At 46.6% G+C, this 23,706-nt stretch overlaps 1 protein-coding gene across 3 annotated transcripts in view; it reads left to right on the top strand.

Moving 5' to 3' along the window:
* The window catches only part of Pard6g (par-6 family cell polarity regulator gamma), a 95,515-nt gene that overhangs the window by 55,109 nt on the left and 16,700 nt on the right, over positions 1 to 23,706 (top strand). Inside the window, exon 1 of one of the 3 annotated variants that reach the window (XM_087190875.1) lies at positions 5,737 to 20,579. The exons of the other annotated variants lie outside the window; for them this stretch is intronic. Coding sequence (XP_087047001.1) covers positions 20,489 to 20,579 — 91 coding nt within the window. The 5' untranslated portion in view covers positions 5,737 to 20,488. Of the gene's footprint in view, positions 1 to 5,736; positions 20,580 to 23,706 lie in introns of those variants that run through there. 3 annotated transcript variants of the gene reach the window in all.

Below are 23,706 nucleotides of genomic sequence, written 5' to 3' on the forward strand. Positions count from 1 at the left end.
ACAAGCCAGGTCATGGCTCCAGACCTTGGGAGACCTGAAACCCCAGGCAGGTGTACATCTCCTGAGCCTCATCTCCTGATGAGGTTTGGAAGAGACTTTCTGAGGTGGGGGAAGTGAAAATCTAGCATAGTGTTACAGTGAAAAAGACATGCACCCCTTGTAGGCCCTCACTAACCTGGGAGCTAAGTTTGCTCTTTCCAGGCCAGTATACATGGCCACAAGTTTTGGACGGGATAATTTTCTTTCAGCACAGTGGTTTTGGAGAGGTGAGCTCCCAAAAATTAGCTTCTTATTTTATCCCTTTGTTTTAGATGTATGTAAATAGTAGACTTCACACCACACCATGTAGAGCCCTCCAGTAAACATGTGGGCCCTTATTCCTCATCCTCACAGAGTGCTTCTTCCTTACTCATGTGTTCACTCCATGAACAGCTGTGCATGCGCTCATACTGGAGCCTATGTTAATACCATGGAACTCTAAAGAGTGTTTGCATCCACTGGACACTCAGTTACAGGACTACTTTATTTATTAGGGATGTGTTGCATCCTGCAAACACAAGGCCAGGTCATGACTCCTGATCTTGGGGGACCTGAAACCCCAGGCAGGAGTACATCTCTTGGGAAATCAACGCCACCCACCACTGAGGGGCAGGTGGTGCACTCAAGCCAAGCAGGTGCTCATTGAAGAGCTGATGGGCAAGTTAGGGAGCCCCCCAAGTGAGAGGATCATCACAGGAGCCTGCAAAGAAAAGGGCAAATGTGAGGCCCTCAAAGCAGATCTACAGGTGCTGGGACTGCCTCTGGAGGGAAGTCTACATCCAAATTGTCCTGAGTGGAGACACCTATAGCATGTTTATAAAGTGACCAGCTGAAGTATCATTGGCATAGGAAATCATTGATGAACCTGTGTCTTACACTGTGCTGTTAAGCATTTTACATTTGAGGCATCTGTGCAAGGGGAAAAATATGGCTGATATTCAAGGAAGCAGAGTTGGCATCCCAGTTAATCTACATCTACATGTGGCAGTCAGGTACCAGGGGCCAGAAGTTGCTGGTAGTTCTGAATCCAATTACCTCAGATTCTGTGGAGGAAAATGTCCAGGAGAGGAGAGAAGCTGTGTGGAAGAGGGCTGGGTGAGTGCTAGCCAGGCAGGCTGTCTCTGGGAGGAGATGGCCCTCTGCTGCAAGACACAATTGGACCCTCAGTCCTGCAGTGTGTCCTGCTTGTTTAAAGGCCTTACAGTGCCAAAGACTGAGATCCCTTGATCAGAGGACAGCTGTAGAGATGAGAGTCATTGGAGGTCCAGCTGAGTATTGTCTGCAGTGCCATTTGACCTGGCAGACTCACCAGGGAGGAGGGTGATCATCCCTAATAGCCCAGAGCAGAGACAGTTCTGCCAGACAACTTCCCAGAGACCCACTTTAAGTTACTTTGGTGCCGCCTTTGCCTTCATGAGACCCCCTGTTTGACACTGGGCCCATGGCTTTACTTCTTTCTCTTTGCTTTTCTTCCCCCTTTAATTCCCAAACTTTAGCCTGTCTTCCAGCACTATCAACCACTTTTCCACACTCTACCTGGCCTCTCCTCTCCTTTGTATTCTGGGGCTCTGTGTGCAGCCTGAGGACCCACAGCTGAGCTGAGCTGGTCTCTTTCCCTGTCCTCCTGCCACACAGCTCAGACCCAACTGTGGCCCTGGCAGGATCCTCTGACCACATTGCCATGGGGACTCAACCTGCCCCTCTGAGCTGGCCCACAAGGTACCAGGGTGTTTCAACCTTGATTTCTGTGTCATGTTCATGTCATTTGCATCTCCAATCCCTTTAGTAGCCGTCACTTCCTGAAATTTTCCTCTGTGACCGTCTTGACTGCAGGAGTCATTGGACTTTATTCCTGGCATGGCCTAGGGACTTCCTGCACAAGTCTGGGACAGAGACTGGGAAACATGTGGTCTGGACTCACGCAGCCCTTGGGACCAGGATCCCCCAGGGACCAAGGTTGTAACTACAGCTTCTCTGTAACTCAGACACATGGAGGGTTATGAACCTTTGCCTAAGAACATATTGAAACATTTACCTGGATATTTACTGTCAACCAAGGATTTTCCAAGTTGTCATGTGACTTATAACAAACCAATTTATATGATTTTCCTCATTTAGCACATGATGAAACTGAAGCTTCAGGAAAGGTTTCACAGTGTAAAATGTCCTCAGCCAAGTTGTGTTTAACTTATACAGCATCTCCACTGGCTAGGGTCTCCTGTAGCACCTTCACATAGAGGATGTAGATGTCCCCTTTCTCACTGGCTTACAAATAGACTTTCCCTTTTGAGCTTAGAACTAAACAGTCAGCCTAGGAGCTGGGGTGGACCATGTGGTTCATTATTGCATTAAGACCACATTGTTTTTCCCAGCTAGGCAAACCCTTGTTTATAGTGCATTAGTGTAGACAAGTTCATTGCAGAAATGATTTACCTTTGTAGATTTGAAGCCAGAGATGTAAAAATTTCCAACATGAGCTCTTCCACAAACGTAAGCAAGATTTGGATTTCCTCTGGCACAGCAGTTTCTTTTCCTGTTTTTGCTCTTATCTCTGTACTTTCCACCTCCCATTGGAGAGGGTTTAGCACAGAGGTCACCACCTGCAGCACATGCTGTTTGTGCCTGCATTCTCATGCACCCTAAGCCATTCTGTAGCACTTCACAAAAGAGACAAAGGGCTAGAGGTAAAGACCCCCAGCAAACTTGGAGCTGTTTACTCCCCATTGTTTTGCTGTGGCAGGGTTGCTGAGATGTGCCCACCCACACTTCAGCAGCCACATAGCAAGAGGGCAGGACAGGTGATGTTGACTTTATCAAACTGTAAAGAGAATGCTAACAATATGTATCAACTAACACTAAAGATTCACTAGTTACTTTTTATAGTGGTGAAATATATGTACCATACCATTTACAATCTTAGCCATTTTTAGGTACATATTTAAGCACATCCACATTGTCACCACTACCCATCTCCAGAACTTTGCAGTCTGCCCAGACTCCAAAAAGTAGCTCCATACCTATAAGTTCAAATTCCCATAAACATTCATTGGGCATTTTTATCGCTGATGTCTATGACCTTAGCAGGCATTTCAAATGAAGAGTGAGGAACTACCCTTGAGAAGTATTTGTCCCTTGCTCAGGAAACTTTGAGTCTCTAAGAAGACACTTCCTGGCTGACAGTAGCCACCTCACCCCCAGCTGCTCTTCTTTAGGTCCTGTGCACAGACCTAGCAGGTTCCAGGACAGGATGGGGAAGTCATGGGAAGAGAGCAAACACCTGTGATCTGACCAGAGTTTATAGTGCTGGGGCTAGGAGCCTGGGAAGGGGTCCTTGCCAGCTCCTGTCTGGACACACAGGGTACTAGCCACCCTGACACAGTGCCTGCCTGGACCTTTTGAAACCAGGAAGCACCCTGTCTTGGAAGTGAGTTCCCATATTCCAGTGTTCATCCTCCATTCCTTGGGAACAGGGCTCAGGAGTACCAAAGTGCTGGCCTTTCCTCACCCAGAAAGAACTGCAGAGGCTCTTCCCCCAAATGGCTTCCTTTGCTGCCCAGATAGGTATGAAAGGAAGCCAAGCATAGCCCAAGAAATACCCTGCAGATGGGGGTTTAGAGGAGGCACTGTCATTGCTGGGACCTCCACCTCTAGGCTGGTGTGTCTTCTTTTCCTGGCCTCCTCTCTGCCCTCCTCTAGCCTTCTGCATCCCTATGCAGTTCATGAGGTACCATGTGCTCTGACAGCCAACCCCCTGCAGCCCAAAGAGTCAGCCCTGGGCAGCTTTGGGATCTTGGGCCCCTTTGGGACCTACCTTTCACCCCCACCTCAGTTTTTTCTGGGCAGTGGGCTTCAGTTAGGAGTAATATTCCAGCTGATCTCCCTCCAAACAGGTAAAACTAGACTCCAGGTGGCCTCTGTGGGGAAGTCAGGCTCAGAGACCACCCAGAGTATTCAATGATAGCCTCACTTTTGAGAATGAGAGGGTCCCCTTGTGATGTTGACACCTTCCAGAACTTTTAATGATTCCTTCACAATTGAATGGAACTTATCTGTGTGATCAACATTGCCCTTCTTGCTATGTTCTTCTTGAAAACATGAAAATGCATATTTTTGATATTCAGGATAATCATGGGGTAAGGTTGGATACCTACAACAATGTTTAGATGTAGGGCTGAGGCCAGTTTGCCAGACCTCTGAGCAAGTCTTGGCTTAACAGATTCCCCAGCAAACAGCTCTGCTGCCCTGGTTTTCAAGGGTTCGTGCCTAAGCACATGCAGAGTGAGCACTAAGTCTCTTGCTATGACAGTCCTAAAAATGTGAACCTGCCAGAAGGTCATCTAGTCTCGCTCTTTTTTAGAAGCAAGGACTGAGACCTAGCCAAGCCAAGTCCCAACCTCCCCCCAGGTCTCAGGCAAATGAATTCATGTTGTACACAAGACATTTGTAGTCTTGGTTTTCTGCTCACAGTTTTTTTGTTTGTTTTTGTTTGGTACCAGGGATTGAACTCGGGTCCTTGTGCTTGTGCAGCAGGCTGCAAAACCACTGAGCTAAATCCTCAGCCCATTGGTTTTCTTATATATCAAATCCTAAATGGTTTAAGAATTTTTTTCACAAATTACTTGAGAATACATGAAAGAACCAGTAGAGTTCTTGGGTCTGAGCTCCCTATAGTCTGCATCTGCCTCTCAGTGTCTCAGAAACTCCCATGGAGGCTGCAAGCTGTGAGCTGCAGTGTGGTCTCTGGTACTTTGAGTGATGCTTTTTTCTTATCCTTCCCCTGCTGAAAAGGGTCTTCCTCTAAGTCAGACAGAGTAGAGGGAAAAGAGAAAGAACTCAACAAGCTGTGAAGTTTATTCAAGTTTGCAGCAATGAGCAAGGCTCCTCTCTGGCTATGCTAAGGCACAGAAAAGGCACAGCATGGATGCAGGTCTTAGAGGCCTGTGGGCTCCTCACAGGACTGTGTATAGCAGTAGCACCAGGCAAGGGAAGACATTCTACCATCTAAATCCAATGGTTTTGTAGAAGGAGTTTCTGCTGAGTTCTTCATGGAAGCAATATAGCTGGCATGTGCACACTGCCCATAACTTGAAGCCAGTTCAGAGGCATTAAAATTACCCCCCTGCAGCACTGACAGGCCTAGGCTGTGGCCAAGTGTCCAGCAGCTCTTTGGCAGGTCTTAGGGAGGTGGTCAGTTTGACATGAGGAGTTCATAGTTTATTTAGTTCTAGACCCTCTGCAGTTCCCAGGACTTATCAATGAAACCCTTGGAAATCAGCTTTCACAGACCTGTTGCCTATGGTCTGGCACTTTGGAAATTAAAACTACATGATTTTTACTTCTTGTTATTAAGTCCCCATACAACTGATGTTATGGAGCCAGTTAGTTACTCATATCCCAATGCTGCTGTGGTGGTTTTTCAGACTAAGATAGAGGGACTATAAAAGTCTCCAGGATGCACTACAAGACCATAGGTAGAGAAACTGCAGAAATCCTGCATAGCAGGTGTATAGTTCCTATGTCTGTTTTGGGGGCACAGATTTAACACACTCTTTGTCTCCTGTACATGGGCAGTGATTTTGTTGTACTGCTGGAACTCAAGGAGTTCTGGGCCTCACAGAAGAACAGGGGCACCTTCCCTATAAGCTTCACAAACACACTTCCCTCCATGCCCACCCCCCCACCCTCTCTCAAGTCCAAAGTCCCCCCCCCTTACACCCACTCTGAGGAGAGTGGTTGCCCCTTTTACAGAGCGCAAAATTGAGATTCAAAGAGCCAGTGAACACTCCATGGCCATATGGCTTCAGATAACTGGTGGGGTTCTGTGCCAGTCTGCCCCTAAAACCCTGCTGCTCTCCACATTCCTCCCCATACTGCAGGTACAAATGCAGGTGCACAACTCTGTCATGTACTTGATTGTAGAATATACGTCAGCAAATCAGGCCTGCAAGGCTCAAATCTCCATTGCACCAGTGTATATGGGCTGCATAGTACCCTTCAGTGACAAAATCTGGACCAGACGCAAATTCACAATCGTGCTGGGCCCTGCCAGAGTTTGCCTATCCCAGAAGGCAGTTGCTCAGGCTCCTCTGTCTCCACCCTCTTTCCCTTCCCCCTTCATGCATCTGGGTCTAGATAATCACAGTGCATTTTGCAGCTTCTTTGAAATGTAGGGAGAGGACTGGTTTAATTCTCAAAATCCAGAGTATTCAAGATATGAAGTAGAGGGCCAGGGATTTAGCTCAGTGGTTCCACCGCCTGCCTCCAAAGCGTAAGGTCCTGAGTTTGATCCCTGGTACCAAAAAAAAAAAAAGATATTAAGTAGAAAATAAGGTCCACTATTCATTTTTTTCTTCAATTTTTATTTTTATTAATACATGTTTCCAGTACATAATGATTACATTCCTCATGGGGAGCTGGTACATGTACATAACACGTTAATTCTTTTTTCATCACCTTTCCTGCTTCTTCTTCTCCCCAACAAAAGGAAGAAATACAGATCCATGTCCACACTGGCTTCTATTTTCATTGACTCTGGACTGATCCATAAGCCAGGGAAAGTCACAGCCTTGGGGTGGTGACCTGAAGATGGGGGGGAGGGGACCAGCAAGTTTGGGGTTTTTTCTTGGAGTGATGAAAATGTTCTGGAATTAGATTGCGGTGATGGTTGCATAACTCTGAATATACTGAAAACCATTGAATTGTACACTTTTAACAAGTGAACTACATGGTAGATAAATCATATACTATATGATATCTCAATCTAACTATTTAAAAATGCTTTTCTTAGCAGTATTTTACTTGGCTTTGAGCCTTTGTCAGTTGTTTTGCTGTACCACATTCATCCTTGGATATATCTAGGATGGAAGGAGACAAAGGAAGAGCCCTGGAACTGATAGGACCTCCAGGGCATGTGCTTGGAGCCATCTCTCCAGGGTGTCTGTGAGCCAGGAGGGAGGACCCTGAGGACTTGCTCAAACCATGGACTTCTGATGTGGTACTTACTGGTGGAGTAACTGCAGACAGCTGATGTTAGTGGTCCTCTTGTTAAGACTTGGAAGAAAGGGGACATTCTGCCCACTGGCATTTCCTACTGGCTTCATGAAGAGCCACAGGCACATCTGCCAATGTCCTCTATGGAGAAGGACCTACAGCCTTCTTTGTCTTGGAGATGGTTTATAATACAGTGATCAGTCCCATCACTGTGGATGGGGTAGGCCATGTATCCCTTCCCATGAAGACCTCCTTGGTTGTCCCCCAGGCCCTGTGTGGTGCTCCTGCAATGTCCTTTGAAAGAAAGATGATGACAGTTAGACTGGTGGCTTAGCAAAGCCATGAGAATTGCTGAAGGAGGACTACTCTAAATACAGGTTTTTCTGCCAACAGTTATTTTTGGTTGTTTCTATTACAGTTGTGCTTTCTGGTAACCACTACAGTATTGCATAAATACAGGCTGAATCAGCTAGGCTGCAGAGCAGGCTCTGGGGTGGAGTTGACATGTGGATGGCCCCCAGTGGATCCTCCACCCAGAGCCTTGAAGGGTCAGGCAGCAGGGCCAAGCCAGGCAGGGCCAGGTGGTGCCAAGTGGCCCTTATGGGCAGTGGATGGTATTCTGTCACAGTGCTCAGGGGACATGGCAGATCTGCCAACTCTTGGATGTGGGGAGGCCACAGGGGCTGTGTTCACCCTAATCCTCCTGTAGCCCATCACTTGGCTCTGCCCAGCCAGCCCAGGAGGGCAACTGGCTGAGGCCCTGCCCATCTCTGCAGAAAATCTTTCAGTGGACACATTTCTTTCCTTTCTCCCACGTGGTAAAAATTCAAGGGCAAAAGGGTTAGGAGGCAAGCAATTCTTCCTCTGGAAAAATGAGAATCTGAAGAGGCTGAAGGTCTCTCTGGTATTATTCATCCCTGGGAAATGTGTGTCAGGGCACAGGCTGGTGGAACTTGCAGCCAGGTGACTTTTGGTGCTTGAGACAGAAATTTCAAAATGAAAGATGTAAGGAGGTATCTAGGCCTGAGAAGTACTGGCACTTGAACGTCTCAGCTCTGAGTTACAAAAAAATGTTCTTATTGGAAGAAACACCAGCTCTGGAATCCAAATCCTTTTCTTCCAGACACCCACAAAGGTTTGCCATGAGGTCAGCCTGTGAAGCCTGTGAAGGCTTTCAGGGTTCTTGGTGGTAGTACTAGCAATGTGGGCCTATGACAGGGCTGGACAGCTGGCCATGTGGCTCATGCTCCCCAGTGTATGAAGTCCTGCTGTCAAAATAGCATCTAATTCAACTGCAGCAGAGACTGAGGAGGGATAGAACACCATAAGGCTAGAGGAACAGTGCTGCCTAAGGCATTGCACTTCTGTTGAGTATTTTTAGTTAAGTATATTGCCTGAGAGCAGCATCCAGGACTTGTTTTCCCAGTCTTGTGCCTTAGAACCACCAAAGTCCTATTTACTGGGTTAGCCCAGCTCTCAGACATGACTGACAAAAGCCAATGATTAGAACCCAGTGATTTAAAATGAGCCCTGCTTCATAACTCAGCAGTCATATGGCCATGGACAAGTTATCTTTCCCTTGCACCTGTTTCCTCATCTGTTAAATGCTGGTCTCAGAAGACTCAATCTTTGCAGTCTTGGAAACGGATCTTATGAGTATCACCTATGGTCATCCTGGGCCTGGGGTGGGAACTGAGAATATTGAGAAGAGCATTGCTCATCCAGCAGGTGTGAATATACAGGAAGAGGAGCTGACTGCTTCAAAAAAGTTGTTTTTATTCCCATTAGCAGTCATCCCCAGCCCTCTCCACCTGCCCCGGAAACCACTAATCCACATTGTGACACTTTTCAGGACATTTTGTATAAATGGAATCATACATGGCTTTTTATGTCTGGTTTCTTCCACTCAGCGTAGTGTTTTTGACGTTCATCCATGTTGTAGCATGGTCCTTGCTGCATTCCTTCTTAGGGCAGAATGACATTCCATGGTACTGATGGGCCACATTTCCTTGGCCCTTGCAAATAATGCTGTGGTGAACAGTCACATCCGAGTTTGTGTGTGGCCAGGTGCACTTAGTTCAGCTGCTGTCCTCAGAGAGTTAAGTAAAGCATTACCATATTACCTAGCAATTGCACTAGAAAGAATTTTGTTTCTTATATAAAATCCCTTTTACTTTTTCTCATTTAATTATCCTGGCTAGAAGGGGTGAGAGTGGACATCCTTGTCTTATTCTGTCCTCTGAGGAGCCATCCAGCCTCTCACTTGAGAGCGGCTCTGGCTGTAGGTTTTCATGAGTGTCCTTTGTCTGCTTGAAGACCTCATCTTTCTTTTTCACATCAGAAGGAAATCATGTGTGGTAGATTGTTAACTTCATCCAGGGAAATAGAGTTGTATGATCACTAGGATATTTGTAAAAAAAAAAAAAAAAAAAAAAGCCCAGGAAATCTGAGTGACAGTGCTCTGACCAGTGTCTCCCCTGCTGCACAAGTGACATTGGAATCTTAATCCCAGTTTGTGTCCACTCATGTGGCTCCACTGTGTGCCCAGTATGTGCATCTATATTGACTCCCTGACTGAAGAGGAGGGCTTATATTTTCCCTTTTTTATTAGTTAAAAAGTCACATAATAACTATGAAGGCTGGTATTAATATGGAAAGCTCATTACTGGTTTTGCTAAATTCATATCTTCATCTTCAAGCTGTGAGTGCTAAAGCCAAGGAATGTCTGCTGAAACAAATGAGGGGTTTGTCCCAACTACTGAGACCCAAGCAAAAGATGAAATGAGTTCTGGTCTGCAAGCATCTAGGGAGATAGCTGCCATCGACTGTGCTGAGCTCTGGGCTTTGCATGCTTCATCCCAGGTCATAGGGAGTTTGCCAGCCCTTTCCCCATCCTCAATGGCGCTGCCTTCAGGAAACTGGCTGTGCCTGACCTTCCAAAGCTAGCAGAGTTGTCTGGCTGCAGAAGAAGCCTGACCTAGGTACTTGTCTTTTGGTGACTGAGTTAGAGCCATTGGGAAGCTCGAGTATTTTGCCACTCCTGCTTCGTGTGGCAGTTCTCTTCCCTTTGTTCACTGATGTTCTGTTCTGTAGAAATCTTTTCCTTGGCTTAGTGTTTCTCATTGCTAGGCTATCCCATTCATCCTTAACTTCCCTGCAGAAACCAATTTCAGACAGGAAGCTGGATCTTTATTCACACCCTCCTGTTCTTGAGGCACACCTCTCTGTACTGCATCTCAGGGTGTGTCCTGGTAGAGAGCATACTGCCTGCCAGCTGGCCCCTCTGTGAAGCCTGGGCCATCTCCCTCCACAGGAAGGGGAAGGAAGGATGCAGGAGGGATTTCTGGCCACCCAGGGTGTAGCTTGAAGCTTTTAGGCACATGGATGTTTAGCCAAACGTCCAGCCATGTACCTAGAACTGAAAAATAAAACTAGTGTTGATTAAAAAGATCTCTGGTACCACACACAAAAATAGTTTCCAAAACCACTCATCCAATCTAGTAATGTCAGGACTTTTTAAAGAATGAATCTGAATTTTGATAAGCCCTGTGAACATGCCTCATGGAGGACACAGGCAGATTCAAAATTAATGCTGCCCTGCCTCCTCCAACTGGAAAAGTATGATTAGCTCCTTTTTTCCCTGTCAAGGCTGTTTGACGAAGCCTCATGTTCTTTCCAAAACACAATGATCAAAAATACTACCCTAAAGTGTGAAATAATTGTTAGTGCTTATTTTCAAATATTACTGGAAATAAATTTAGAGTCAAATTATCAAAACACGGGAAGATTGATTCCTCGGCAATCATCAACCAGAGACAAGCAGATATGTTTATTTTTGCACCAGTGAATTCACTGTTTTCTGAGGGTATTTCCAGGATCTCAAGTTGGGTACAGAACCTCTTCTTTGGGGTCTGCCCCATGATGTGTCCTGCCACACACCTGTCTTGTTGTGGCTGGCTACAGCTGCTAGTGAGGAACAGGACAGGAGGTCAGCTGGTGGCCAGGCACATCAGGGATGGGGCAGGTAGTTATGGGTGCGAGGGGCAGAAGCAGCCAGGAACAAGGAAGGACTGCTGGTCTCTCCTAGCTGGGCTGCCTCCCTGCTTCCAACCTCAGTTTCCTGCCTAAAAGAAGGGGTTAGAGGATCTGCACAGGAGATGTGGTTTAGAGGAGTGCTGGCATCCACCCTATACACTGGGCATGCAGTACAGAGCCTGGTAGAACACAGGCCTATCAAGCGGGACCTGCTTCCACACTTCCACATCTGCAGAGGGGAACAAAAGCAGATCCTCCCAGGACCGTGGGAGATACCTGGTGGGGGTTTGGCCTTTGGGAAATGTCTTCTTGTGGCCTGTGTCCACATCAGTGAGCACTGAGGCATCCCCAGAGCATTGCACCTGGTGCAGGAGAAGGTCCTGGGTGGGGCACACCCTTCCCCCACCATTCCATGTGTTACTATGTGAAGGGGAGATTGGCCTGGTGGTGGGAGAGGCCCTTCCAGGGCCAACTTGTGCTTTTATTTTCCTCTTTCCTTCCAGCACCATAGAATATCCGTGTCCATCCAGCTTAGCCTGAGTTACTGTTACTGTACTTTCCCTTGAGGCTAGGACCAGGCAGGAGCTGACATTCAAGATCAGCTGCTTGCCTAGACTTGGGGGCTGTTTTGTTTTTGTTTTTGTTTTTCATTTTGAAGGAAATGTACAGTATGTCACTCAGAAGGGAACTGTGTCAAGAGGTGAAATAGGAAGGCACTAGTTTTGAAAAATACCTGTGTGTCCTAAGTTTACACCAAGCACATCAGTCTATCCATCAGTCCTCTTAGTGTGCTGGGTCTCCTTCCCGGTGGAGGCACAGGAAAACCTAAGAAGCACATGTGCACAGACTTAGTAACTGCTCAGATAGTCTGCTCTGGTTCATGTCTCCCTAGACCATTAGCTGTTATTCTTCCTCTCTAGTGCACCTTTCTATATCACTAATGCTTCCAAATATAGTGTGAATTTCCAGGAGAGAGCAGTTATGAAAAAGTACATGTGGTATTGTGGGCTGAATCATGTCCCCTAGATTCATCTGTTGAAGCCCATACTCCCAGTGGGGTCCTCAGGAAGCAGTGAAAGTTAAACAAGGTCATAAGAACAGAGCCTGACTCAAGAAGCTTGTGTCATAGGAAGAAGGGACACACACACAGCGAGAAGGTGGAATTAGGCCCTACATGAACATGTAGGGCTGTTGCTAAAGCCGACGGCCTGGGTGCCTTGGACAGCAGCCTGAGCTGCCTGATGTAGGTAGTGTATTCTCTACTTCTGCACCAGAACAGTTACTGGAGTGTTGTTTTACTTATGAACTATATACGGTGTGATTTAGTTCCACTAGACAGTCTAGGGGAAAGTGACAGTAGACTACCAGCAAAGAGCAGGATTATGCAGCATTTCCCTTCCGTGATGTTCACTTCATCCCATCTGTTCATCCTTGCACTCCCAGTGTCTTGGAAGGTGTCTGGCCTATGTCAAGTTCCCTCTGCATGCTGGCAGGATAAATGAACAGATGAATGCATGGGTTTCTGCAATGTACCTTTTTACCCTGGAAAGAGGATAGCCTTTCCAGAGTTTCCTCCTGTATCATCCAGAACAGGAGTCAGAGTGCCTTGCCCAGGCCTCCAGCCTCAGTTTCCCCTCTATTAGAAGACAGTGTGTTCACCTCAAAGACTATGAGCTGTCAGGAGTGGGTGGCAGCTCTCTCATAGAGCCTTTGGTGACTTTTGAGAAAGATACATGTCAGCCCCCACCAACAGCCTTTTGTCTGAACCTGGGAGGTACGGGGGTTGCAGAAGACAGGCTTGGCCACAAACTTCCCCAAGTGAGAGAGGCAAGAGTCTTTTTCAGGAGTCTTTTGGGGCAATGTGTCCTCAAGTTAAAGATGTCATAACTGGGCTCAGAAATGGCCTACAGCTCCCTAAGGCCAACAGGCTCCATGCAGTGGACAGTGGCTCTGGGCTTGGACCAAGCCAAAGAGCATTTTCCAACCCTAAAATCTTGGAGCTGAGAATAGCAATGTCAGTGCCTGCTCTAGACCTGGGCACTGAGTCTCCTTGGAGAGCTTTCGGTGTTGCCACATAGTGGCTTTTAGGTGATGACCCTTCTGTGTGATGGGCTTTGAAAGCCCACTTACTGAGCAGCTGTCCAGAGGCCTCCTCCAAACCCAGGCCTAGTTTTGTCTTGGCAGAGAAAGGGTTGTTGGTGTTAGCTTTATTTTTTACTTTGAAGCTTTCAGGAAAGAGTCATTGTTTGAATAAATTCATTTAACAAAAAAAATTACCATCTATTTCTTTCTTCCTTCTTGTCCAAGTGAATGTCCCTTGGGCTATCTGTAGCCTTTTCTGAGCAGATTGCTTTAGCATCAGCCAGGACACTGCCCCCAGTAGGTCTGTCTTTCCTTCTTCTGAATGATAACATTTTTCAGCAGCCCAGAGCAGTGTGACTCTTGATGTATATCACCCATGTGTGGAGTTGGGGCAGCTGAACATGATGTCATTTCTAAATTAGGATTTTCTACATTGGGTTGTTGGCTTGTTTGTTTTCACATCATGCTCCCTCTAGACAGCTTTGGTTAGTGCCTGGTATTTAGGGTGAGACACTTTCCCAAGGCAGACAGAAGGACAGGGTAATATTTGCATTTCTGTTTTAATAAACAAGGGCAACAGTTATGTTGTTTGCTACTTTACTTAGAAATGCACAGGAACATGACTTTGTAATGAGCAGTGATTTCTTAAATATAACAAACCAAAGCACAAGCAACAAAAGTAAAAAGCTAAATTGTACTTCACGAAAATTTAAAATTACTGTGTGTCACAGGACACTGTTTGGAAATGAAAAGAGATCTCACAGAACAGAAGGAAATATTTGCAAATCATACATTCTAAGATTTTTATCCAGGATATATAAAGACTATTCACATCAGTAATAAAAAAAATTGAATTGAAAATGGACAAAGGATCTGAATCAACATTTGACCAGAGAAGACAAACAAGTGCCAAAATGCATATGAGAAGATATTTGACATCATTAGTCATGAGGAAAATGCAAGTGAAAACCACATCTGTTAGGATGGCTGTAGTGAAAGACAAGAATGTTGTCAAGAATGTAGAGAAGAAATCAGAGCTCTCACACATTACTGGTAGAGTATAAAATGTGGCAGCCACTGTGGAAAACAATCTGGCCATTCCTTAAAAAAAGTTAAGCTGGCAATATGGCACAGTGGATGTGCAAGCCTGGATTCAACCCGCAACACAAAGAAAATAGAGAAGTTAAACAGTTACTGTATGTATAAAACTTGCACATGTATATGTTCATAGCAGCGTTATTCACAGTAGGCAAAAGCAGAAACAAGCCAATGTGCATCCTTGGCTGAATGGATGAACAAATGCAGTCTCTCTGGGCACTAGAGTGTTATCAGCCATAAAAGGAAATGAAGGACCTAAAATGTGGATGATGCCTGGAAACATTACATGATGCCAAAGAAGGCAGACAAAGGACCATGTGCTACAGAGTGTCCCCAACAGGAAAATCTGTAGAGATCGAAGGTCAGTTAGAGGATGTCACGGCAGGAAAGAAGAGGCATTAGGAGGTACAGGGTTCCTTTTGGGGGGTGATGAAAATGTTCTGTAATTCAATAGTGGCAAAGACTCCACAACATACTAAAACCACTGAATCATAGGCTTTAAAACTGTTAAAGTGAGATGTGGTGGCACACCTGTAATCCCATCTACTTAGGAAGGAAGCTGAGGCAGAAGGTTCACAAGTTTGAGGCTAGCCTGGGCAAGTTTAGAAGAATAAAAAGGGCTACAGGAATAGATCAATGGTAAGACAACTTACTGCCAAGGCATTCCCCAGTACTGCAAAAATAAACCAGGGCTCAAAATGATAAATTTTGTTATATAGATTTTTTATCAAAAAATTTTTAACCACATGCACAAGGAACAGATAGAAGCTAGTGATGAGGCAGTAGCTGATCCAGGCCTCCTGGTACTGCCTGCCTGCCTGCCCCACAGGGACACCCTCTGTCCCTGGAGACTTTCTTGGAGAAGGTAGAGACATCTGCCAGAGTGGCCTCTCCAGAGGCAAGAGTGTGCCAAGGACCCCAGAGGACCCTGGAAGGGAGGACACTTCACAGGGTTCTTTCTGGAATGACTCATTTGTTAGAAGAGACACACCAGAATGCCAACAGTGTAACCTAAGAGTGCCAGGACAGCATTTGGGTGGTTTAATTATTACATTTGCTTCTGGTTTTTCCTATAGGAAATACAAGTGACTTGGGTTGTTTTATTTGCTTGCCAAGCAAGTGCTCTGCCTCTGAGCAGTGTCCCATGCAGGGCTGGGAGGGAAATAACAAAGTGCCAAAACCGGGGTTTGCTGCAGTAGAAAGGTTTGTTTGACCTGCTGGTAACTTCTCTGCCTCTCTGCTTGTGTTGGGGTCACCACCCACCTCTCCACCCCCAGCTCCATACTGGGGAGTGGTTAGTGGGTCTTGTCTGAGCAAGTACATGTACTGGACACCACGCCCCAAAACAGGACCCTAAGGTAAGGTAAGACCTAAACTCCTAGGGCTTCTTTCTTCCTGTGTTAGCAGAAATAAAAGGTTGCTTAAAAGTTATAGAAAACACTACTTAGGTGGAAACTAGTGCTTTGTAGACTGTTTCTGTTTTATCAAAAGAAAGATTGTTAGGGCTGGGGATTTAGCTCAGTGGCACCACACCTGCCTCAAAATCACAAGATTCCAAGTTCGAACCCTGGTACCCACCCCCACAAAAAACAGAACACTTGTTACATGCCCAGCTCTCAGTCTTCTGAAATTTCACCTGAGGCAAGATTATTTGAAGAATATGTGTATTAAAGTTAAAGGGGCCTCAGTGATCCTGGTATTTCTCCCAGAATGAGTCCTCATGCTGTGACTGCATCTTCCCTTGTCCTGACCCCTTGAGTGTTGCCTCCCTTTTCTCTGATGGGTACATACTCCTATTTCCATATTTCCTGTGCTATTTGTAACCCAAAGTGACAAGTATGGCTCACAACCACCAGGCCCCCTGCTCCCCTGCCTGTTGCCCTGACTGCATCATCTTGCCACCAGCCTCATGACTCAGTTTACAAAGAAGGCTGGGTGCAAGCATGTGGTGATAAGCAAACCAAAGCCACTCGCCTGCTCGCCCAGGTTTTGAGGGAGGGTATGAACACCTGAGGCTGCCTGTCCACTCACTGGTTGTGGCAGATGACCCTAGGTAGACAGATGCAGCCAGATGGTCAAAGGCCCTCCCAGGCCCATGGCTCCATCCAAGGTGGATCCTGCCATAGGAGCCACAAGGCACAGTCAGAATTCCCCAGGATAGTGCCCTGCTAACCACTATCACCTGCTCAACAACAGAGTCACAGCCTAGAATGAGCACATGGTGACATTAGTTCACAAACCACCCTACAGCCCGTCAGGCAGAGACAGTGGGGCTAGGTGACATCATGGGGGACTGCACAAGAGGGCAGAAAATGGAAAGAGGTGACTGCAGATAGAAGTGCCACAAGTTCCCTGTATGCCAAAAACTGATCTTATCTGAGAAGCCAAAGCCCCCAGAAGCAGACTCCTGTTCTGGGACACTGTAGGGAATACCCTCCACACCCTTATGGGGAACCAGCTATGGGCTAGGCTAAATGGTACTTGGCAGAAGAATCACCATGAGGGTGACCCGTGCCATGAGGGTTGGGGTAGCACTGAGTGTGGCACCCAACCCCTGCAGCCCACCTGGCACTGATCACCAGGCATATACCTTCCTGCCTCCCTCATCAAACACCTCCAACCACCTGGGCATCCTTGGTGACCAAGAGCTGTATGTCCTGATCTTGGAGGGAGATGGGTTGCTCTGGTAGATGAGTGATGTGCAGTTGTCCCCTGCTGAGGATAACTACCAGGGGAGCCCTGAAGAACCCCCAAAGGCACACGTTGAGCCTCCACACAAAGCTATCATCAGACACCATCTAAAGATGCAGCACAGGTACTTGCATCCTGGGCACCTGGTATGCTCTGAGCAGTATGAACCACCCTCCTTCCCTGAAAGGAAAGATGAGAGAATCATAGTATATGTGCCCTCCTTATGACCTCTTGTTCCTGCTGGCCTGTGGGGAGGGGAGCCCTGGGGAGACATCCACTCAATTCCAGCAGGCCACATGCCTGATTAGAGCAGAACAGAGATGTGGCAGCTCCTTGGGACAAGGTGGGATGAGCTGAGCCTGAAGCCAGGGTTCTGGGTCAGAAGACACAGTTGCCTTTTGCTGTTGGAGCCATGTGCTGCCAGAAGATCCTCACAAGTCCACCTCCTGCATCACGCTGTGCACTAGCTTTGAGTCATGTCTTTTTTTTTTTTTGGTATGGGGGATTGAACTCAGGACCTTGTGCTTGTGAGGCAGGCAGCAGAACCGCTGAGCTAAATCCTCCGCCCTGAGTTGTTTTTAAAATCTTTTTTTTTTTTTTTTGGTACCCCGGATTGAACTCAGGACCTTGCACTTGTGAGGCAGGTGCACTGCCACTGAGCTAAATCCCCGCCCATATCTTTAAAATCTTATTAAACTTCCTGACTTGAAAGCAGCCCTGAAAAAACACCACGTTAGGATACTCATGCAGGGCACATCTGGCCACTTCTGTGTGCCTTAATAAGCCATCCCTACCAGCACCCTCTGCTTCAGTGCCAGACCCCAGCAGAACTGCAGCTTCTTATCACCATGTTAAAGATGGTATGCACCTAACCCAGAACCAATTCCCCTCCATGCAGAAAAGAGCATCATGAAAACGGCCTCCTGTCCACACAAACCATCTTGATGCCAAACTTCATAGCCTTAAAAGTCACAGGGACAGCCTGTGTAGATGCTCAGCAACTGCAGTTAGTGACTTTGTGCCCTGGACAGCATCCATATCCCCTGGAAGACTCAGTCACTGGGATGCTGTATGGGTTAGGGCCTAAGGGGAAGCAAGGTCAGGAGACAAGTTTTCAGGTTTCAAGATACAGTTTATGAGAAATATAAAACCACCAGGGAGTTGGGGAAGTCTTTCCCATATTAGGGCACATGTATTTTTCAGCTTTCATAGCAGACTTTTAAAATGTTCATGTTTTAAGCCCGGCATAGTAGTGCACACCTGTGATCCTAGCACTCCAGAGACTGAGGCAAGAGGATCACCATAAGTTCAAGGCCAGCATGGGCTGCACAGTGGGTTCAAGGCCAGCCTGAACTACCTAGTGCAACCATGTCTCAAAAAAAAAAAAAATACTGATGTTTCTTTTGCCTTTAGGAATAAAATCTTATTCCCGCTTGTTTTCTGGTGCAGTGGTGTAGTCTTCTGGTATGCTGCACATGGCTTCCTGAGGGCAGCAGTCTGGCTTGTCTCCATGCTACAGGCAGGTTGAGCCTGAGAAAGCATGTGTACCAGCCTGCCACTCACAGCACAAGTGTGGCAGTCACTCTGATATTCCTGACAATGAAAAGCATGTTCTCTTCCTGCTTCCTCCCTCTATTCTTGCTTCTTTCTTTTAAAAACTTGTTTCCACTTAAGCCCCTGGCCCTTTGCTCATGAGCAGGGGAGGCTGCTGCTTTCGCTGTGTTGGGACCACGGGGTGATATGTGGGCTGACAGTTGTGCCACCACACTGAGATTGAGCTTTTCCTCTGTGGAGCTGTAAAAGTAGCACCTGATCCTGAGAGGAATGGAGACTTTCTCTCTTGCTGTAGGTAGAGGAAAACCACATTGGCTGCAGTAGAGTACATGGTTTGAGAATGAAGAGCAGCATAAACCAAGAGTCAGAAATGATCAGGAATTCATGGTGGGGTGTGAAGAGAGCCAGCATGAGAAGGGGAATGAGCCAGGCCTTATGTGCCTGACTCTCCAGGGCAGAGGATGGGTCTGCCCTGCCATCAAGAACCTTGGTGCAAGGATCTCTGCCATTCTGATCTCTCCAGCTTTTTGCCACCAAGAGGAACAAAATAGCACCTTTTTGCCTCAGTTTCTGCATCTGTCGGGCAGTTCTCTGTTGAGTGCTTACAAAGATTAAATGGGATGCTGAGTGTGGGCTGGTGTGCTCTCCATCCTGTCTGGTGGTGGTTTCTGTGGTAAGGACAGCCAGACCCATAAGGCATCCATCCAGCCAGGGTGTGGGGCAGGGCAGGGGGAGCAGAGATGAAGCTGGCTGGGGAGGCATCACCACCTACCACCCCAAGTTTGCTTCCCTCCTCTTCACAAAACCTGGCTCTGATTGTTTACTGCTGATTATTAGCTCCTGAGCTGTTTGCAGATGGTAACAATTGTTATGTATTATAAGTACATACAAGATCATTACTAGACCTACAAATTAAAGTGAACCATGGATGGAATTTTTCTAAATTCCTTTTTGTTTTTGTGGTTGAATGAGAATAGATAGAATTGCTGAGGGCAGCTGAGATGGAGTACTTTACAACATACTCTGCAAGTACTTATGAAGGGTATCCCAGCAGGCCCAGGAATTGGCCTTACAAAGATAATCAGAATTGTGCACAGCCCAAGGTGTCCACCTCATCATTTGTAAGCTCAAACAGTGAAGCCAAATTCAATGTCCAATAACAAGGGGTAGCTCAGTGAAATTGAAGGAAAATCCCATACAGTGGAATCTGGTGTACTTATTAAAAGTATTTCAAGGCACAATATTCACTCACTAAATTCCTAGTCTACAGCATTAATGAAAAAACATCAGAATACTATGTGAATCACAGAAACATTGCCAAAGGTAACACCACTGTCATCCTAAATTGTGGGGAATCAGTTGATGAATGTGATGTTGTATGTGTATAGGGCCTAGAAAATACCACAGTGAGCATGTATTGTTTCTGTAATCAGAAATTTGGTGTGTCATTTCAAACAACTGCTAGGAAAGGTAGTGGTGGGAGAAAGGTTCCCTTCCAAACAAGGGCTTCTCCGGATACTGCAGGAGCCATGGACTGTGGTCAGGAGCATCAGGCAAACCAGGTATGAGCCCCACCTCCTATCTAAGCCTCTTCCATTGTCCAAGGATATCCTGCGCCTGCCCATGGGTCCCACACGGGAGAAGTGATGGTGAGACACATCCCCTACATAGCACTGATGTGGCAAGAGCTCCACCAAAGCCTGTGTAAAACTAGGCATCAGTGAGCTGCTCATAGACACATACCATGCCGACGCTGTGGCTCTTTGTGGCCATAGCTCAAGCTGTCATGTCATCTTGAATGAGTCTCTAGGCTCAGAGTTCAGATCCACAACACAATCCCTTCCTTATTCTTTCTCTGAATGGCTGAGGCAGAGTAGAAGACAGCTGCTTCCTAGGCAGATGCACTGTTTGGAATGCAGCTCTTAAGGCAGTCCTGATTTTGCAGAATGCATAAATGGAAGACTGATTGTATTCACTGTTTTAGGTAAAAGTCCCCAGGATGGGTGGACAGCATATCATACCTGCCCAGGCAGTGTCTGCCTGGCCAGGGCTACTGCTGCTGGTGGAAGATGAGAGTCCATGTCTCATTGGTGGGTGTGTATATATTTTTCCTACAAGAGGGAACATCCAGTATTCGTGGCAGGGAAGCATTGGAAAGCATCTCTGAAGCACATGACCTTATGAACAGTGATTTCACCAGGTGCTGGGAACCAGAGGAAAGGGACCTGGGAAACAAAGGATTGTCCCTACCTTGCCCACAGCAGTTGTTTAGAGATGGCTTGTCCAACCAGGCAAATGCTGCAATGAGTCTAGAACAAGGTGATCTGTTACTGTTTTGGGTGTTTCATTGATATATCTGAGGTCCCAGTGCAGCGGAGGCCAAGGCTGTGAAGCAGCTTGCATGCTAAGAGGCAGAAGGTCTTGAGTGCATGGACAGGGTGCTCCCTGTGGTCTGGAGCTGCTGAGCCCTAGCTAGCTAAATTTCATGGTGCTGGCCCCTTACTTTGATCAGTCATCATAAATGGCACCAGTGAGTCAACCGCTCTGGGTTTTCCATCTGTGGCCACCATATGTGACAGTAATTTGAAATAGAACCTTGGTGCATGCTCCAATCCTTATCCACAATGCCCAAAAAGGGCCTTCAAAGGGGGCCTCAGTACTGAGAACTGCCAGTCCCTGCCTTGCACACCACTTAGCTGTGGTGCCTTTGGTCCTTAGGCAAATCATTGTATGCAGGTGGGCACTTTCCTTTCCCAAAGTCCAGTTAGACAGGCACAGTCCAGGAGGATGACCCCAAAAACTTTTGAAGGAGGCAGTTTTTACCAGTTTCCCAGCCCTTCCTCAGGCAAGAAGCCCCAGCTCAGGGCCAGGAGTGGTTTTAATTGACATCAAACATATACATGAGATAAGAGACTATTTTGCAAGAAAATAGTTCTTAGAAAATCTCTAATTTAGCCAGGCATGGTGACACATACCTGTGATCCCAGCTATTTAGTAGGCTGAGATGGGAAGATTACAAGTTCAAAGCCAGCCTAGGCAGCCTAATAAGACTCATCTCAAAAACTAAACAAAAAGCCTCTAGTTTGAAAGCCTGTAACCATCAGAGCTTTGTAGGAGTAGACTTCTACTTCCTTTTGTTGAATATATCATGTTACATAAGGAAACAAAATATAATTTGAGTAAAAACAGGCTATGAGGAGAAATTCACCTAAAAAATGAAACTTTTTCAATTGTTTGTTGAAAATAAAAAATTTAACATTGCTTGATAAGGAAGCTGTGAGTTTTGCTTATTAAAAGATTTCAGGAAAGTTGGAACTTTAGAAATGAGACATTCTGTAGGACATATTTTATTTTTAGGATAGTTTGGAAATTTTGTCTAATAATGTCTATATGTGATGTTTACCTTTTTAAAGATAGAGAAATGGGTTGCTGTCTATAATCACACCCCAGTGCACTAGTCTGAAGGCCTTGGTGCAAGTATCACCGTGCTGTCCTGCAGCAGGCAGTAGGGATGTGTGTTTCCTCATCCTTGCGGTAGCACACTGTGGGAAGGGCTGGATGCTTGAGGCCCCCCACACACTCAGTCCTTGGGAATTGGGAAAAGGGGTCCAGGTAAAGCCTGTAGCCAGCCCATTGCTTTAAGAGTTTGGAAAGAACCAGAGTCTCACACACACTCTGTCCTCCTCCAGGGACATCTGCATACTTCTCCACCGAGCAATCCACTCTTACCTCTTTCATAGAGACCAGTTCATCCTCCCCTTACACAGCTACTTGCCAGTAGTGGACATAGTCACTGGCTCTCCAACCCCTTATCACTCAGAATGAGTGTGAACAAACCTGGAGCACACCCCCACCAGAGAATGCTGGTGCTGCACCCAACCTGAGGCTCACACCCTACCTCGCAGGTTCATGGGTCTGGTTAGTGAGAAGCACTGCCCTGGGAGAGCATACATACTGCTCTTTGGAAATCCCCTGAACACACTCATAGGTCACCTTCCATGTAGTTCAGTCTAACTCCAGGTGCCCGAGAGGAACAGCATAGGTCAGGACATCTAAGACAAGCCACTGCCCCCAAGAGGGGGCATCATTCCTGGATTGGGACTGGAGGAGGTAAGTAGGGATGGGCCTGGAGATTCATGGTGGCACCTGCCCAACCTTCCATAGAGTCTCTCCCAGGACTCCTGAGTGTCTGGGATGGAAGTGAAGCATCCTGCTGTCCAGCCAAATTTGGACTCACCTCCTGTAGCCCATACTGGGCACTGACAGGAGCACCAGCTTGGAGCGCGCAGTCTAGCAGTCCTGAGGTATGGCATGAAGCATGCCCTGTCCTCAGCACCCCCAGTGTCACTACCCATACATTATATATCATCCTCCGAAGAACTCACCAGGGACCACAGTGGGGCATGGCCCCATGTAGCCACACTTGTTCACATTCATTATTTTGTTTGACCAGTGTCTGAAGCTGAAAAGAAAATATCCTATAAGTTGACAACCTGGACCCTAAAGTGAGCAGCTGGCCTCTCCACACCTTGAGATTTGCTAAAATTCCAAGAGGCCCAGTTGACAGAAATAGGGTCAAGACCAGAGGGTTCAGCATTGGCAGTTAGGGTCTAGCCACCACCATAAATGTCAAAAGGGCCCTGGTTTGTTGGCTCTTCATGTGTTCACAATTGCAAGGTCCCCAAATAAAGAAGTAGCAGTGGTGAAGAGAAAGGACCCAAGTCCAGCCCCTGCATCCAGCCTCACCCATTCCCAAGGAGATCTCAGTAACAGTAGCCCCACACCGGGCAGTGCAAAAGCTAAATGAGATGAGACAGATCTCTAGAAACAAGCCTTGTTGCTATGAGGCCAGGTTCTAACTCCAAAGTACCATTTTCCATTTCTTGGACATAAAAGCTAGAGGAGACTTTGGGACATCTACCAAAATTAGATTAAAATGCATAAATCCTTTGACTCAGCAAAAAGTAACCAGAGAATTCACTCTCTGTACACAAATTCCAGCTTATTTAGTGCAACACTGTTTCAAGTCACAAAGATGGAAACTCAAATATCCACAGAATGAACACTTTATCACCAAGCAGTACAGGTGGGTGCATGCTGTGGGATGGTCAGTACATTCTACACTCACTTAATCCATCACTCCCACTTGCTGTTATGTTCAGAGACTCTGGACTGCACACCTAACAGCAGCAGTGACAGGGCAAAATAAGAAATGTA

Source organism: Heterocephalus glaber, unplaced genomic scaffold (genome assembly GCF_053883595.1).
Source record: "Heterocephalus glaber isolate CG9 unplaced genomic scaffold, H.glaber_assembly_v1.0 deba00000331, whole genome shotgun sequence".
Lineage (NCBI taxonomy): Eukaryota > Metazoa > Chordata > Mammalia > Rodentia > Bathyergidae > Heterocephalus > Heterocephalus glaber.